The sequence below is a fragment of the Pithys albifrons genome, chromosome 7 (assembly GCF_047495875.1).
Source record: "Pithys albifrons albifrons isolate INPA30051 chromosome 7, PitAlb_v1, whole genome shotgun sequence".
NCBI lineage: Eukaryota > Metazoa > Chordata > Aves > Passeriformes > Thamnophilidae > Pithys > Pithys albifrons.
This window is the reverse complement of record NC_092464.1, coordinates 11,588,311-11,607,553: the sequence shown is the minus strand read 5'-3', so window position 1 is coordinate 11,607,553 and position 19,243 is coordinate 11,588,311. Positions and strand designations below refer to the sequence as shown.

At 40.3% G+C, this 19,243-nt stretch overlaps 1 protein-coding gene across 2 annotated transcripts in view; it reads left to right on the top strand.

Moving 5' to 3' along the window:
- The window catches only part of ADARB2 (adenosine deaminase RNA specific B2 (inactive)), a 306,026-nt gene that overhangs the window by 277,234 nt on the left and 9,549 nt on the right, over positions 1 to 19,243 (top strand). The window contains exons 7-9 of one of the 2 annotated variants that reach the window (XM_071560807.1): positions 6,801 to 6,969; positions 17,635 to 17,816; positions 17,952 to 18,011. In XM_071560807.1, coding sequence (XP_071416908.1) covers positions 6,801 to 6,969; positions 17,635 to 17,816; positions 17,952 to 17,956 — 356 coding nt within the window. In that variant the 3' untranslated portion in view covers positions 17,957 to 18,011. Of the gene's footprint in view, positions 1 to 6,800; positions 6,970 to 17,634; positions 17,817 to 17,951; positions 18,012 to 19,243 lie in introns of those variants that run through there. The other variant, XM_071560806.1, reaches the window with a different exon arrangement.

Genomic DNA, 19,243 nt, shown 5'->3' with positions numbered 1-19,243 from the left:
GAGCCGCCAGCCTCTGCCCTAGCATTGGTCAGCTGCTGACCTGGGAACCAGCAGCATCTCTCCACTCTGTCAGAGATTAGATGGTCATTGCTGGAGACCAACTAATGTGCCTCTGTGACTGGTGATAAAGCTTATGAAAGTTTCAGAAGCAGAAGCCTTCTCCATCAAAGAGTTCACAGCACCTGTGCAGCCCTTTACCAGATCCCTAGACTTTGCTCTGTGGGAGCAGCTGCACTTCCAAAGCAACAGCGTGGCATATCTGATTTTAGATGAGAGGAGCAATTAGTAATTAAAAATAATAATCTTGAAGTGTTTGAGTTGTACTTTCCTTGATTGCCACATGCACAGAATCTTAATTCCACTGATAAACCTTCTGCTTTTGGCTTCAACATACTAATACTTTCTACCCCAGAACAGGCTGGAGTCCACAGCCTGGGTTTCTGGGTGGCATGAAAGACCTCCTGATGCCTAACCCAGTACTGCTCATTCCTCCTTGCCCAGAACAGTTGTTTATAACTTTAATACGAAGCTGTGCATGACTTTGCTGCCAACAAGTGATTTTATTGTGAATCTTAACTAGTTAATCACATTTTGATCCCAGGGTTCCTCAAAGACAGACATTACAGAAAACCTGTTTGTAGGACATATGTTTTGAGCTATTTCTCAGATTTTTTTTTTGTTGTTGCCTGAAGGGATTAAAGCCTGCTGAGTCCAGACCTTGCTTAGAGTCTAGTCCAATGGTAAAATGTGTTTCATGTGTTAGAATGTCATTCTCTGCTCTAGCAGTTAGCTCAATATTTTGACACATCTTCCTAGGATGAGCTTTCAATACATTTCATATTAATCTACAAAAATTATAAAACTCATTGTAAAATATCTCTGTCATCTGAACAGATGAAATTTTGCCCCTCAGTGATAATATACAGTGGCATTTTAATGGACCAAAATGTAGAGTTTTTGTTAAAACACTTACTGATAAGCTTTAGTATGCTGGAATAACATTCTTACACCTTCCTACAGTTACTGTCTCTAACAATACAGTTTAATCTAGACATCATAATTTCATTAACAGGTACTTAGGACACATAAGGACAAATAATGCCATCTTTTCCTTTCTGTTCTTTTAGATCCAAACTTCAATTTTTTCCATTCACTGGTTCTTGTGGATTAAATGCCACATATTGATACCCTATGAATGGACAAATTGCCTTTGCTTTCACACCTTGTCAGTACATCACTTGAAACCATTGGTAGATGGAAGTAGAAAGAGTGAAAACTGTTATTTGAAGATTAAGGATAGATTGAAGATAAGAAGAAAGAATAATATGCTGAAGGTAACATCACTTACCGGGGGGGGATTTTATCAAGTTGTGGACTGCTGTCAAAAGATAGTATTTCAGACAGGAAAGATGCAGGGAGGAGGGAAAAGGTAAAGAAGTTCATTTTCAAATGTTAATTTCAGTTCCAAAATTTACAAGTGTCCCAGCTTTTGTAATATTCTCAGATAAAGGATATATTCAGCATTTGTATTGGTATACAGTGTATATGGTCTAACACCTCAGTCTGAACTGAACTCTATTACAATGAGGTAGGCACCACCTGGCTCTGGGAGCAACCACATCTCTCCTAGGACTGCATTCAGATGCAATAGGTCTCATGGCATATATTTAAAAGTCTGGTGTTGACTTTAAGGGATTCATCTCAACATAGTTTTAACCCATTTAACCTGTGCAAGACAGGTGCTTGTGTTCCCTCCTGGCAAGGACACATCCCTGCACTCACCAGAGGCAGCTTGTAGACCCTCAGACAAGTCCACTGCTTTTTCCAGCTCAGCCCTCAGGGTGATGAATCCTACCCTCAGAAGCCACAACTCATCTTTTCATATTGTGAGGGCACCTTCTCTTTTTTCCCTGAATTGAGGCTTCTTTTAGAATATCCCTAAAATTTCTGGTTTTCCAAATCTGGCCCATGCCATTTTATCCTGGCTCTGTGCTGGTCACTAAAGCACAGCACAGCAGTGATTTATCTGACCAGCCACCTCTCCCAGCAGAGGAGACACATCCAAAGCTTTTGTTGTGCTGTGATTCTCACTTCAACACCTCCAGAAATAGTTATATTGTGCATGTATTCAGCATCCGTTTGAGGAAAATGCATCTCTAATAACCATCAAAATACAAAGGCAGTCAGATGTTAACACTCCCCTTTCCAACCCTTTGTCTCAAACTGCTCTAAGGATGCATTATAAACCATGCTGAGGAGTGGAGGGTCCAGCACTGAAAAAAAATGCAAGATAGGCAGTTTTATTTCTTCCTTCCTGAGGAAAGAACAGCCTCCACTGAAGCGGGGAAACAGAAAATGAACCTCTGAGGCAGTCATGCAAAATTTCAGACAGAGTCTTACTTGTGTGATTCTGTTTAATCACCATCCATTTCCTCTTCACTCTTTAACTAAATAATAAATATGGAGTGGCTTTTTTCATTACCATGTGAGCCAGAACTGGTCCTGGAGAAAATACAAAAATAAGGGGTGAGCCTTGAAATCAGTGGGTTTCACTGATTTTAAATACAAGGCACCTGTGTACATTTCTAATCCAATAATTAATAATCCAGTGCCTTTTTATCTTAGGAACTCTCAGGAGTAATTTCCACATCTGAGTGTAGCACACATCATAAATCCACTCCAAATGATTTTTAAATTTGTCCTTTCCAATTCCGGCTTGAATTGACATTTTGTTCTGCTTGAAGTGGCATCCATAGACACCTTCTCCCCTGCAATTAGTTGAGATTAAGCAGTTGGAGAACCAGCACAGCAAAGATCAGAAATGCTTATAGTCACTGATGCTTTGATCATACTGAACAGCAGAACAGCAGTAGGCTGTAGTTTGTGACTTTAAGATGCATAAATAAATATATTTCTGAGACTGCTTTAAAGTGATTTGTAGCAGGCTGTGCCAGAAAGTGAACTGCGTTTTTTACTGCTGGGATGCAGCTTTTGTTCTGGAGCCTGTCTGCAGTTTCAGTGCAAAACTCACAGAGCCTCATCTTTTCCTTTGTTCAATATTTGTATTTTCTTGTGCTACTTAATGACATGCTAAAAAAGAATGTAGTGTGTTCCAATTGCAGATCTGGATTTATTTAATCATTGGCAATCTGAAAGTACTCAGAGCTTTGGGTTATTAGTATTTTATATAAATGCCACAGCTGATCTTTTGGAGCATGTGTGCCAGCTATCCCAACATTGTGAGCAGCCTGAGACAGGCAGTACGGCACGAGGTTTATGCCACACCCTATTCATTGAATTTAGTAGGAGCTGAGCAGCTAAAACCCCTTATCAGAGCTGTGGAAGTGTATTCTGGGGTGCGTGTGCACTGGCCAGAGCTGCCTGAATCCTATCAGCCCACTCCATCCACTCCTCGGCTGCACCATGAGCAGCACACACATGACAGGAAGCAAAGTTTACACAGAGCTGAGTTAATATAATCACTCAAAACCTGAGATGATCAGTGCACTTGCACGCACTTTCTAAATGTCTTTAAAAACTTTATTGTTTAGTTTCGGTTACTTTCAGGCCAGGATGAGGATGCTCTTGAGAACAACCAGACATGGAGTGCTTTGGCCTTTGTACTTCCTTCAGTCCCAAGGGAAACTGAAATCAGATAGACAAATGAAAAATTAAATAAGCAGACCCCCTCAAACTCACAGAAGAAGTGTTTCAGATCCCTCTCCCCAAAAATTGTTGGCCCATGCTTCAAATTATCCAAGTGTGCAACAGTTGTTTGCAGGGATGCTGCTGTTTCTTCCCCTGAACTGATTCCTTATCTCTGCCAACATATTGTGGGATGCTTTGCCCCTCACTTCAGTAACATTTATACAGTGAAAGTTACATAAATGATGGGATACTCATATCACACTGCAATCACTAAAAATCCCTAGCAGTTATGTGTCCCTTTGCATGTATGCGAAATGTGGGTGTAGCAACGTGGTGAACTGCCTGAAAAACACAGTAATCTAGGAGATCAAGGGACCTACAGGGGAGGATCAGAGTAGGAGCTGCAAAAGCAAGAAGAATATAGAGAGATGGAAAATGGGAAGAGAAAAGTGTAACAAGGAAAATTATTTTTCTTAAAATACAAAAAATGAAGAAACACTAAAAATTCATTTTGTCCTGAGGGATTTCCAGCAGCTGGACTCCTGCGGTAGATCCTGACTGAAAGAATAGCATCTGGTTTTCATAAATAGTTGTTGAGCAGTACCTTTAAATGACTTTGCATAAGAAATAAGCATCATTATCTTCATTATACCTGTGGGAAAGCTTAGGAAAAGAGAACTGATTTGCTTAAAGTCAAAGTTTCTACCAGACGAAACAGCAATAGCCTCTTGAGTCACTCTTCACTGCTTCCCTGGCAAAGATCTAGCTCTGCCGTGCCATAAGTTCTCAGGATGTGCAGACAAAGGCAAAATGGTTTTGTTACACATTTCTTACCGTTGCTCAGCTAGATGTGTTTGCTAACCAGAAGTGATCACTTTCTACTTTTGTTGTCCAAATTTCATGGTACCTTTCCCTCGACTCTGTGGTTTAATAATAAAAAGTGCTGCTCACCACTGTTTCAAGTTTTTAAAAAATGTTTCCCCACAGAGTCTCAAGAAAAATATGGACCAGTTCCCAGATAGTTAATCCTATCCAAAGAACATCCTCTGAGTGATACTGCAGTAGGCATCCCAGACAAGAGGGATGTCAAAAGAATCAGCACACATGGTCATGACAATGGTTTCCTGACAGTGTTGGCACAACCAGGTATTTTGAGAGCAGAGGGATCTGAGACATTCATGAGACTTTGGCATTTTTGCTTATTGAATTTTTTATTTGTCCATTGGTTCTTCCCAGTTTCTCCTGTATCTAAAGTTTACAAAGCCGCAATGCTCCAAGTCTGGTTGTTACTGCAGTGTCTCACTTTGTGAGGTGTTCTCTGACAGCTGGACACAAGGACCCCCCACATCCCCTACGGTGATGTGGCAGCTGATGGAGATGGCAGTGCAACAACCGCTGGTCCCCAAACTCAGATCCTGTAGCAGCACAAACAAACTCTACAGTATGTGCAAATATTTTGGATATGATGGAGCCTGAATTTGGGTGGAAATCAGTTTTGACCATGGCCAACCAATCATTTGATTCCTAGTCCAGCCCACTGCTAGCACACACACATCCATCTTAAATTTTAAAAAAGCAGGAATGAAGTGAAGAGGCAATGATTTATCAATGGAGGCCCAGTCACATGTCTGCTGGCAGGCCACAGCTGACTTTGCTGTTCTATGTGTGTTTGCTGCCTCTGCTAATCCCAGTAGGCTGAAGCAATTTATTTTCCCATTCCCTTTTTGCAAATCATCCATTGGCAGCCAAAGTTAATCCATTGCTTCCACCAGAGCTCACAGCACAGACAATAGCCATACAAAGAGAAGACAGTACAAAGATGAGAGAGGGGAGGAGTGGGTAGCTGGGGAGCATGCAAAGAGCCATCTGCTCATGGCCAGAGGTTCCATCAGCCCCACAACTTCTGGCACACTGGTGTTACTCAGTGCTAGGAATGCAGGCAGCCCTGTAGGCTACCGAGGACTGAGGAGCATCACCTTTGGCTGAGGAGCATCACCTTCACAAGCAGAAACCACCTGGTACAGCTGAGGGGCAGGCATGGAAAAATACACTGAACAGCTGGAAATATGGAAAAAAGCCTCATGTCTGTAGACACAGATCTCCTTTTCCTTGAACACAAGGGAAAGGCCATCATGTACTGCCTTTGGTTATTTTCCTTTGGGCTAGAGGGAAATTGAAAGGTCTGCCTGAGGGGGATGTCCTCTGGTGAAGCCCTCTAAGGGTAAAGTAATGAGCACAGACCCAAAGGATTTCCTTACTAGTCCTTGCTATTCTTTTACAACCAAAATACCCAGGGTAAAGTAACAGTGTAAGGATGGTAAGAGTGATTTTTATAATGAACTTCAGTTTTTCTCTTTTCATAAAAATGAAGGTGAAGTACTTTTGAAATGTGATTATCTTCTGTACTTACTGCGTATCTGCAGGACTCAGTTCATTGCAGTGCAGGACAAGTACATTAGCTACCCTGTGCCACTCCAGAGGCAGCTGCCTTGCGCTCAAATATGTAATATCACTGAAGTGATAAAAGGTTTTGATATAGCACAAGGCAGGAGGGTATCTCATTTCAGGGAAACTGTTGAAGGTATTTCAGCAAGCAGTGAATAACTAGAAAGTTTTGATTTGCTTTTGATCCAGAGTATAAGCCTTTATCTTTTCAGAATTTTCAAAGAAATTTTGTGATAACAAATCAAAACTTCAGTTCTGAAATCATTCAGGAAATGTCACTGATTATTGCAGTAAAGTATTGGGTTGGTTGGCATCACGCAGCTGAGTCTTTGATGATACTCATTGAACCAAGTTTTTTTCAACTATTCCTCCATTACTGCTCAATCCTAAAACAAGAAATTGTACTTATTCTTTAAAAACAGAGCACCTGTGTTCCTTTTAAACATATAAGAGAAATAGAAGGGGAACATGAGCCCTGTGTGCACTGTATGTAAGTTTTGATTGATGTGAAAAGACAACCATGCTATGGAGTATCTTCTTCTCTGCACTGTGCTTCTTTCTTGGGCTGTAATCTCATCTAATTTTGCATCCAATTTAAAGGACCTCCACAGGTGGTTCTGCAAATGCAAGCTATGACATGACCACAGCCTCTCAGGTTCTTTCTAGAAACATTTAATCATTGTCATCCTTGTGTTTATTTTGCCCAGTGAACAGCAGCAAGCACATAGTGAGAAAATACCGTGGGCACCTCCGAACAAAGATCGAGTCTGGGGAAGGAACCATACCTGTCCGGTGTCACAACGCAGCACAGACGTGGGACGGAGTGTTGCTGGGAGAGCAGCTCATCACCATGTCCTGTACAGACAAAATTGCCAGGTATGTGATCTATATACAGCACAAAAGTCTTTACAAGTGGAAATGAAGTTTGATGCCACAGAGGACTATGGTGACTGGTGGGAAATATCTAGCAGGTGATGACAAGCCCTGTGGAAACAAAGACCTCCTTTGTATGCAAAAACAGACCGTATAAATAGGACGGAATGTAAATAGGACATTTTCCCAAATTCTCTGTGGGTCGTTAGTTGCTTATTACAGTGTGAAAAAATATAAACTCTCTTTGCAGGTTTTTTTGCCAAAGGAATTTCACTGTGCAAATAAAGTACATCCAGTCTGCTGTTCTTGGATCATTTACCCCAAAACTTGCAAACCAACCATCATACAGATAAACTTAGCTCATCTGCACCCAATTGGATGAAGTGACCTATAAGATGCTGGGAATATTCCTACTATTCTGAATGTCCTTGAAGGCCCCTCTGCAAATTTCTGCTCCATCCTGTAAATACAACATATGTTTATGAAGAATAATTTCCATATAATAAATATTTCATAATTATTCCATGGTGGCACATAAAATGCAAACACATTCACCATTCTCAATTTAGGGTGTTGGCTAATAGCAAATGACAGCTATCACAAACCAAAATCAAAGTGTGTGCCCTTGGATTCTTACTTACTACATTATTAGTATATATCTATACATATATGTATAATTATGTTCATAATTATATACATATTATGTGCATTAGCTATAGTCCAGTTCCACATGTAAATTACATCACACAATAGCTATAAATATGTAAATGTTATGATCAAATTCTCTGCTGAAACATCATGACTAAGAATTCACTTAAGTCATATCCCCCAAGAATTTGGCCCAATTATTAAAGGTCAATATAAACATAATCTTTAAGAAAAGCATAAATATTTTATTTAATGCAAATGCATAAATTCTGCTCTTAGCTTTATATGACCTACTGAAGCTAAATTAGTCTGTCGGCTTAACAAAGCCTTCCATTTTGGCACAAAAGTATAGAAGTGAAGCAGCAAATGAAAATACTACCAGTCAGAAAATCCACCCTCTGCTAAGTGTAATCATCACAACTATTGTGTTTGCATGAAGGATAAAGAGCAACTTCTGCTGTAATGTTTTCATTTATTCATAAGGAGATAATAGAAAACACAAGCTGTATTCAGTGGGTCCCCTGCACTGTTTTCAGATGCAGTTAGGTTTTCCAAATTCAGATTCATATGGACTCAAAAAACTAAACAAATTTAAGTTCAAGAATAGAAATGCTGCACTCTCTGTGGTTTTGAATGTCATCAGCTAGTGAATTGTATATCAGCTTTGCAAACACTGTTACATTCACAATTGATGGGGATGTAGACAGTAATGCACAGTGTCAGGAGCTGGGTTTTCTCCAAGCACATCTGCTAAGCACTTTCAGTGAATCTTTTCCTTGTTGCCACACATCCAAACAGCATTAAAGTCTGTGAAGAAAAAATGAATCCACCACGAAGTTTTTCCAAGATAAAAAAGTCTTGCAGTTCTCATCATTGATATTTTTATTTCATTATTGTACAAATTACTGCAAGTTTTATTATTTATTTGCACAGTAATTCAAGTGAGCTTGGGATTGTCCTAAACAAAGCCAACCAAACAAGAAAAAATCAGCAATCATTATTCCCAGCTTTAAACAGCAAATGTTTACTCTCACCAGTAAGGGACAGTTACAGAAGAGGTGGAGAAAAGGGGATATGGCACTTGCATTGTACGTTATCCCAAATTTCAGTTTACCACATTAAATGTCATCTATGATGACTTTTTATAATTATTATCCTCACCTGTAGGGGGCAAAATCAAAGGTTTCTTCAACCAACTTTTGTATCAGCACATCCAGGACTGTTTTCTGCCTTCTTCCCTTCTGATCATAGAAAGTACAGGCAGGAAAGCAGTTCAGTGGACAAGGGGATTTCTGTGTTAGGGCTCTTTCCAACTCCTGCCCCACTGAAGAGATCAGTGGGTGATTTCTGTGCCAACACTTCAGATGCCAAATATTTGCCCTACCACATAGGTAGCTGACTCTCCAAATGTCTGCAAGATGCAGGAATCTAGTTGCACATCATCTGGGCTTATCTTGTAATGAGAAAAAAAAAAGAGATCTCTGAAGCTGGAATTCATATTTGTATAAGTGAGATTTGACAAAAAATCTGTCTTGTATACTTTGGATTTTATTGCTTGTAAAAGTCCCTCAGGAGCACTGGGATATTAGAGAATGTTTCCTCTTGAGAATCTAGCCAGTAGCTGCTAAAATATACATCATTTTGCATTATTTGCAAAGGACATTGCTATCAGAATATCAAAGACCCAAGAACACAGAGAGTAACTGAGAAAAGCAAATAGTGTTCTATAAATCACGTATCTAACAATTTATGTTCTTTCTTGCTCACAGGATAGCTGTAAGCAGAGGGTGATTTAATCAGATTTATTTGTTATTCAAAGACATTTAGCAATTTTTATTACTATCACCACAAGTTTGAGAGAATTTGATGCTTGATATGCATTATTTGGGCTCTGTGGCTTTGTTGAGATTGCAGGATAAACAGCCTGGTATCATACCTTTTCCCTCACTGAATTAAAGCACAAGCTCTTCTGGCATGAATAGTCATGTTATTTGGCTCAGGCAGGGAATTACGAGGTGAAATTCTGTGACTGCATTATAAAGGAGGTCAGACTAGATCTTGTTGGTTTCTTCTGGCTTTAAAACCTATGCATTTATATGTGTAAATTTAAAGTCTGGGCTCTGTGAATCCCCAAACAACCCTAAGAGAGTGTCAGCTTTTACACTCACAACTTCTGTGAACCTCACATAGCAGCTGAAGTGAGTTCAGCCCCTCAGTGCCATAGAATTTTGGATTAAACCACATTCTTTAGATCCATAGTTTATTAATTACATGAACACCTTTTGACCTTCATTTTCCTCTGTAATGTACACTGTATACACTTGTGGAAAAGCAGCAATAACATGAGGAAAATAAATTTGAAAATGATCATCTGTTGCAGAAAAATTTATGTCATTTAATAGTTTCTTGATGCTAATCATAACCTATATTAAAACCTTTATGTCAACATCCGTAAGAGAATTTAGGCTTTTTGGGACACCAAACCCATTCATACAATGGGCCAAATTAAACTCCTTTTCATCTCCCTCTCTCACACTAAGGATGGATGCAGGAGCAGCTCATACCTTGCTCATTAGAAGGTCAGTGCAAGGTTAATGCTGCTGCTGCTGAAGTCTCTGCAGTTGCTATTTGGGTGCAGACAAATGTTTGGAGGAAAATTGTCATGTGCACACACATACACACACAGGCATGAACACACTCACACAAACACACACATTTAGGGAGAAATTAAGATGGGTGTCTCTAGAGCTCAGGTCCTCTTCAAGGATCTAAATAATCTAAACACAGTAACCAAACACTGGGAAAGCTCAGCACTGTATTCTTTCTCTGATCCTCATAAATGTTCAGGACTGACTTCTGCTCAGGTTTCCCCCAGATGCAGGGGTGGGATTTGCAACACACCTTTGGTGCCCCGGGGCCTCAAGGACACTGACTGTCTGTGTCCCCTTCAGTGACATGGTCTGCAGTTGCATAAACCCTGCCTAGGGCTGAGCCTCTCCTCCCTGCTGCACAGCTGTGCTGCCTTCCCACAGCACACAGTGTGTGCATGTATGCCAGATTTGCAGGTGACAGTTCACACAATCAAATGATTGCATATATAAAACAATAATTTCCAAATGTCTCTACTTCTTCTTCCTCCATCAGAAGAAATATGAAATACTGGACAAAATATCAAAGAATTGTGCAGTTATCTTAAGTCCATCACCCTCTGGACAGCTTGTAGGGGAAATTCAGAGGCTGTCACAGGGTAGAGAAACTGCCTTCCTTTTCATACACTTTGTCCTCTGACTCAAGGTAACATTGTCTGAGCTTCAGACCAGTCTCTTTCCACCATGGCTCATCCTCTAGGCCCACCATGCCCTGGATTTGACAGCACTCACCTCCCTTCTGTATAAAGTTTCCTGTTCTATGCTCTTCTATGCTCTATGGTTTATACATGTCATTATCAGCACCTGGGTCTCTTCTTCTTCCATGCAGAAAACTGGTGAAATTATTTCTCCCAGTGTCAACCAATCCAAAATAGCAGGGTGTTCTCCTCACAGAAAGGTTTAGTGGTTGCCATTGCCCGTGGTGTGGTAGAGAATTGCAATAGTGCTGGGAGCACATGGAGGAGGCCACAACAGCCCTCCTCAGCACAATAGACTCATGGCATAAACCAGCATTCCAAGGTCCCATGTCCCCACAACACCTCCACTACCATGTGTGCAAATTACTTGGAGAATCTTGGTGCAAGTATTCAGCACTAAAGGATTATTCTATAAATTAGTTCTCATCTGGGTGTCCCAGAGTTCTGTATTGCAATACTCTTACCCAAATATTCTTCCTTGATAGACCTTAGCAAGGAGACTGGTGACCTCACACTGTGGTCGGGGCAGAGCACATTCACGTTCATTGGATGTCTGACTGGTGTGTTTACTTTGGAGAATGACCAGCCTTCTGTGCAGCAAACTTGCATCTACACACACTAACAGTATATAAACTTATTTGTAAATGCATGAACGGTGACACTGGTACTCTTTCAAAAGTCCCCTGGCAGGATGCAGGCTGAGGAATGTACTTTCTGTATTACAGGATTTGAAGGGAACAATCCTCACAAACACTGTCTTTATACAGCACATAAAAGCCAGGATTCAGTGTTTGTTTTGTAAGCTCTGGCCTTAAAATTGTTTTCTTACTGCCACTTCTCAAAAGGTCACCTTTAAAAGCCTGTGTAATTTCTTGCCACCAGGTTAACGGTCATCCACTTCCTCATACCTCGCAAAAAAAAGTGACATTAAGCCCGGAAGTCAAATAAAACCTTGAACATCTAAATTATACCTCACCTACAAAACCACAGAAACAGTAACAACGGAGCTCCAAACTTTGCATTGTATCATGGGCAGTCTATCCATTTGCCATGGCTAAGGCTTGTGGATTATTTGGGCCCACAAGCTAAAGAATAGGAAAGAATCTTACTGAGAATATGTTCTGAGCATTGCAACATAATGCAGCCTTAAGGCACTGTTTCAGGATTTAGCAGTGGGGGTCTGAAGCAGTATTTTATGAGTTAGCACATTAAGCTCTATTTAAATGTAGCATATAAAATTGCAAGACTAGAAGTCAGTGTTAGAAATTGGCATTCTTAGATCTATTTTAGTGTTAGCCTGTCGACCACAGCCATTGTTAACAGAAGGCTGAGCCTGACAAGGTAACTCTTAAGTAAAGCTACTTCAAAGGCTGCATATTAATGCAAATGAAAATCAATTAACACAGCTAGATCTTCAATTAGAGATGATTTGTGCACATAGTTTGTCATTTTCTCTCTTAACCCCTTTCTGTGTGACTGAGAGTTCAATTTCAATCTTTCACCACAAGGTATGTTCCAGAAAACATATATAAACCACCCACTGTTAAAATACAGATCAAAAACTAATGCACTAGTTCCAGTTTCCAAACCAATAATAGCTAAATGGTCATATAAATAGGGACACCACAGGTGTTCTGCTGAGCATAGGCCACCCTGAATAACAATTTATGTTGTGTGAAGCATAGCAAGAAATATTGGTAATAGAAACTGTGGTACAATAGGTTAACAACACACCAAGTGGATAAGAATTAAAGCTCTTAATAATTACTAAAAAAAAAAAAAAAACACAAAAAAAAACACAAAAAAAAGAAAAAGAAAGAGAAAAAGAAAAAAAAGAAAAAGAAAAAGAAAAAGAAAAAGAAAAAGAAAAAGAAAAAGAAAAAGAAAAAGAAAAAGAAAAAGAAAAAGAAAAAGAAAAAGAAAAAGAAAAAGAAAAAGGTTTTTTATAAAAAGCCTTAACGAAATACGCTTTGAAATTCATCAGCTGTTTTTTTTAATGGGCAAGGTTTCCAAAGGTCCCAAGGAAACACTTCAGTCTCTGAGCATCAATGGCAGATGGACATAGTTGTCTGACATGTTTCGCAGTATCATGTGAATTCCTCCACATCTCAGCTTCAAAGTGGTTTGAGGGCAAGAGCATGTCAGTCTTCAGCTCTGAGCAACTCTATGTGCAAACCAATGCTAGAAACACCCGCCAAAGGAACTCCAGATGTCACACCACGTCTCACCAACAGGCAAGAAACCATGTGCTGACCTAAGCAAGGCTGCACTCTCTGTATCACCACAGGTTTGCCTCCAAATCCTCAGTATTTTTATCATCCATATTTCTGTTCATCCCAAGGAGGGGCCATAGACAACTCACATGGTGAGGTGATGCTCCAGCATGTGGAGGCTGTGCTGTGGTTATGATGTGGGGACACATTTCCATGCACACCTCACTGGTGCTCCTCAGCTGTCAGGAACATGGGAGCTGTCAGGGGCTCTACAGGGTCTCACCCCCAGCCCACTGCATGTCGAGGACTGGGGGAGCATGGCATTTAATTAAAGAAAGGCTGCCTGCTCTGGGATGCCTCCCAGCTTGTCGCTGGCATTTCTGTGATTGACAAACAGGCAAAAATATATTTATTCAAGGATTATCTATATTGAAAACTGGACGCAGGATTTTGTCTTTGTAAACAGTGCAGTAATATCTGCTGTTTGAACAAAAGCAAGGGTATACTTTCCTTCCATTTACAGCACCTAAAGCTCCATATTTGAGCGAAAAGGGGAGTCACTCAGTTTTATTGATCCAGCTTGCTGAAGATTTGGGGGGGTTTAAATAAAAGCTGTGACTATGGGAGCAGGGGGTTGATTTTCACTTTATTGGAAGGTTTATTACAAAACACATAGCATATAGGTTATTAGAGAGATTCGTGTCCTTGAAAACAGCCCTTAAAATCTTGCACAATTAGGAAAATTCAGAATGATCCAGCGTATTTCCTCATAATGAGAAAAGTCACTTTGATATATTGAGAACCCAAAATGTAACACTGCATTGTTTTGAATAATAATTTTATTTTGAAAAGCCATATTTGAAGAGAGCACTTTGTTACAAATGGGAACACAGCTACTTTCATGGACCAAAATTAGGCTACAGAGAAATAGCTCCTTCAAAATGAACACTCTTATTGATAGTTTCACTGTTGCTCAGATGGATCTTTTCCTATCATCTACCTACAAATAATCCCATACATATTCATATATCAAAGGACCGAGTCAGTACATTAGCCATGTTGTTGGTCAAGGGATGAACAATACACAGGATAATAAAAGACCTTCCCCCAAATATTTGTCAGTTAAATCTATTGTTTATGCACAATACTGAACTGGCTGCCCTCCAAGGCAGGCCTTTATATCTACAGAACAGCAGCAGAATGAGAAAGTGAAAATTTCTCCCATCATTAATGTGCTTTTACTGTGCTCTGAAGGACAACAGCAGCGGCACAAGTTTTGGCAGCTCAGCACAAGACCTCTCCTTTCCTAGGACTTGTTCTGACTTAGTGGGACTCACACACATGCTCGGGGCTGCTTTCCAGAGAGAAACAACTGTCTTAAACACTTTGACAAACCGTGGCTGGATTGGAAAACAAAGCTCTCTGCTTCTTCATCCCTTGCCTCTGACTGGATGCTGCTAAACAAGTGCTGTGTTGAACTGGGAATTGACCACTGTATAGGTGGCAGTGCCACCACCCTCATTCCCATTCTCACCACCATGGTGGACATCAGCCCTGGCATTGCTCAAGAGACCTGGCAAGCAGTACCCACCAAGTACTGCCTTCTCAGTGTCAGCACCTTCCCTAATTTCTCTGTGCTTCCTGCCTTAGGATGCTGCCTGGTTCTGGGGCAGCCTCTTTTTGAACCACATTCTACCCATCAGGCATGACTTGCTTTTGTGTCCTGTAGTCTTTGTCAAGTTTCTTCTCCCATATGCTTTTAGTGTGGCTCCAATGTCCAGTTTGTCTTCCAGTTTGACACCCTTGGAGTCAAACCCCACCATTGGCTGATACAGAAGCTGCATCGCTCCCTGCATCTGCCTGTGCCTTCTTTTGGAATAGGAAAACAAGATTGTCCCAAGGAATAGCTATTGCCTCCAGAAGCCATGAACTCAAGCAGAGTTCAGCAGATCATTCTGCCTTTCTGCCCTGATTCCCCAGGGTATAAAAATGATACTACCTTCCAGCAGCATTGCAAGGATTAATTCATGTTTATGGAATGCTTTCAATACATAGTGGGTTACCTGATCATGACTATTTAATGGTTTCCAATTATGTAATTCCGTCGACATTCAAATCTCTTTTTACACTAGGATGAATATGCCCAGAATTAGGCAGAGAAATATCTCTAAAGAAAAGACAAGTTCCTTGTGAAGAATTTAAATTAAATAGTCATTGTTACCTTGTAATTTATGATCTGAACACAGTCCCTTATTTTGGTAAATAAAGCTCAGATGATTCCTTGTGATTTGCATATTGCTAAAATCCCAATATTGTTGAACATATGTTGTTTTTCTGTTTAGCTGCTTCTTTTCTCTCCTTCAATCCAATATGCAAGGCTTTTTTTAAGAAAATGTCAAATGTTGAAAACAACACTGATATGTTAAAAGTTTCCATCTGGACAAAGATATGTCTCACTTTTTTACTCGCCTTAGACTGGCTGAAGGCATGATACTGTTGACTGAATTCAAGTCTGTTTCTTAAGCTTGCATTATTAATTTTGCATCATGATAAGATATTTACTCAGAGGCAGCTAGTTCTTCCTTTAAAAGTGATGTTATTTGCAGAAATGACCATACTTTTTTTTCCACAAATGAAGTTATGCAAATCTGATCGACTAAAGTAAATGTTTCATAAAACCAATGACTGTTTAAATTGTGGGACTAAATTGTTTGTATATAAATATTACCTTTTATATTTCATTTGAGTTTTATGTAGATGAACACATTACTTTAATGGGCTGCATTTACACAGGGAGACAGGGAGAGTCTGACTCTGAAATCCTCAGCAGCCAGATGGCTGCCTTTTCTTGCATGAGATTAAAAGATGTTTCTCATTCACAGCCCTGCTTCAGAGGCAAATTAATATAGCCAGCTAAATTGCTTGTGTTTTTGGAATAAAATTTAAAGAGAACTTTTTAAAGCAATTGGTGTCACAGGTTCCTAGAGCAGATTGCTCTCCAGGTACGGCATGCTGGTTTTAAACATTCAGTAATTAATGGAAAGTATTCCATGTTAATTGACTGCTTCAGGAAAGGGAAATATAATGACTCCTTATTAATCATGAAAAGAGACATACAGCATGGAGGCACTGCAATAATTGCACTAACGGTTGAGAAATGTTAATTAATGAAAAGAACAATGATGTAAGAAATTAGCACTGTAATGCTTGCTGCTGATGGAGATTCTGCTTTAAACACATTATTTAGCATGGCAGCCAGTGGATGATGCCTTAAATAGCAGGCACCTCATACTCTTTCCTTCAGTCAGCTACGGAGTTCTAATTGTTGCTGGTGTTTTGGTTTTTAATGAGCCAAAATACACTCTCCAGAACTACATTTTCTGAAGCATTTTCAGTTTGAACTCCTGAACTCAAAACTATTCAAACAGATTGACAGTGTTTGACTTACATAAAAATATTATCCAAGTGTAAGGGAGCATGTTAGCTTTTGTGTGATGAGGAACAACTTCTTGGTAGATGAGCTGAGCTAAATAGGTTTGCCAAGAAGACAACTGCATCATGATTTCTTTCCCCTTTTTAATTTTTCCACTCTTTAACCAATTAGCTTCTCCTGAAGAATTTAGAGTAAGCATGCTGTCATATTTGTGCCTTGCTTGATGTAAAAAAATCATAGGCTATTAAAATGCAGAACCATTTTGGCAACTAATGCAACACCAGTAGTATAGAGCTCTCAGTCATTACTAGACAGAAGGCTCCAAGTTTTCCACAATTGCTCTGCTACACCTTTAAGATGACAACAGAGTGAGGCATATCCATCACTCCACTTTAGAGCAGGCAAACTATTGGTTACAAATTAATTTCCTAAAGGTGTAAGTCTGGGGGGTTTTTATCTATTCATTAACAGGATTTAATTCTTATGAATGTCTTCATACCTTCTTGGTCATTTGTGGAAATAAATGTCAGCTTGTGAGGCATTTTGTGTGAATTTTGGACACCCAAATCATGTGTTAGCTTGGCTGTATGGTATGGGGAGGATATTAATGTATGACAAACAGTAGTATAGCAAACGCTCTCATTCTAGCTCTACCATTGCAAGTGAAAAATTATAGGTGCAGAAAAAAAATTCTGCTAAACACACGCTTAATGAATATCCATAGAATATAAAATGCTTTTAGAAAGATGACTTCTCAATAAGAAGCCTCTGTTTGCAATAACACAAGACAGAAAAACATCTCTTAAGTCAATGGCACCACAGCAATCTAAAATCATCCTAGAGGGGGAATCAGCCCATGGGTGTATAATAACCCAACAGTGCTTCATGTAGCATAGGACAGAGACAGGAATGGTTTCATCTTTCATCCCTCTAACCCATGCTCTGGCCTTTGCTGATTTTCCCAATGTGGCTCTATTGCAGTCATTCCTCAACCCATGTGTGTTATTGCTCCTGAATTTCTTTTTCAGATGGAACATCCTCGGGCTCCAAGGTGCTCTCCTCAGTTCGTTCATTGAACCCATGTACTTGCACAGCATCATTGTGGGAAGCCTCTACCACACTGGTCACCTTTCCCGGGTAATGAGCCATAGAATAGAAGACATTGGTCAGCTGCCAGCTTCATATCGGCGCAATCAGCTGCTTCTCAGTGGTAAGCAAACACCTGCCTGCAAGACAGATGATCCCCTCTCCCGTCACTAATTGTGCTGGCCACCAACAGGAAAGTTTTTTGGTTTTAAGTAAACCATTATCTCATGCCTTCTTTTTTTCCCCCTGAAATTTGTAGAATGAAGAAACCATGTGTTTAAATCTGGTTCCTTTTTCGTATGCAGTGGCCACAAAAAGGATCAGTAGTGGATACAGACTGACTAGGAAAAAATCACTGGATACTGAACACTTTAAGTGGTAAAAGAAATTAAGGCTAAGTAGAACATTTCTAATAATCAGGAAGGAAGTTTTCAGTAAATTTTATGTTTAACTGTCTCCCACCCTGCTCTCCTTTACCCCATGAACAGATGAATGTGCAGAGCCAGGAGAGCCAGCCCTGACATCTCTGGTGCTGTGTCCAGGCCCACCACCAGCATCCCTTACTGAGAGCCCCTGTTCCTTCACCACTGACCAACCATCATGTTTGTAGCAAAAGGCCATAAGAAAAGTGCTATTCATTCTTGCAGGAGACCTTGCCTGCCCAGCAGACCTCAGAGAGGCATTGCTGCCCTCTGATGAGGCTGCTGCCTGTTGTGTGACCACCTCTGTCCTTTCCAGCTATGTTTTGTGTTACTCTTACTGCCACCACTTCTCCTTCCCAGCCCCTGTCCCTACCCCCAGGTACCTGGTCTTTCTTCTCCATCCCCCTGACTTCCACTTCCTTAACCCCCAGCCAGGAATAGCTCTCCAGCCACATCCCAGCAAAATCCCACAAAATCTTGAATGCCTTCAGGTCCTCATGAGGCATGTGAGTGCTAAGGGCCACCAGTTCTCATCAGATTAGATCCCTGTTTCACTTTTAGACTTTGATAAGTGGTTTTGGGAGGATTCCCTGAGACACCAATATGATGTCAGCATTACAGAGTTGGGAGATCAGGCTGCTTTAGTGTAGTAAACCATTGCCTTTCAAAGTCCTCTAGGTTCCTCAGTCAGAGGAGTGCTGGTATATCCCTTATCTATTTCATGGTCTATTTTTTCTTTTTTTAATACATCCTTGTGACAAAATTAGTTTGACTGAGGCAGAAGTGATAGTTTAGCCTCTGGGGAAATTCTCAGGTTCTGTGTTGTTTAGTACATCTGGCAAGTGTAATGTGCATGTAGGTGTTATGAGGTGAATAGGCCAGAAGGCTTATCCTTATCTGTACAGCTTATCTCTATTTTTTAACTCTTCAGTGCAGCTAGCCAAAGACTGTGCAATGCAAGTAGGCAGGAAGTTGTGCTCCACACTTGCCCTCCAATCTATGTCCCCACCTGTCCCTCTTGCCCTGGTCCAGCATGAACATGACTCAGGCCCCTCTTCCTTCCCACACAACGTTATGGTAAGGAGGAAAGGACTCACAACTGGTCAGGAAATATCTTCCTGAACATGGC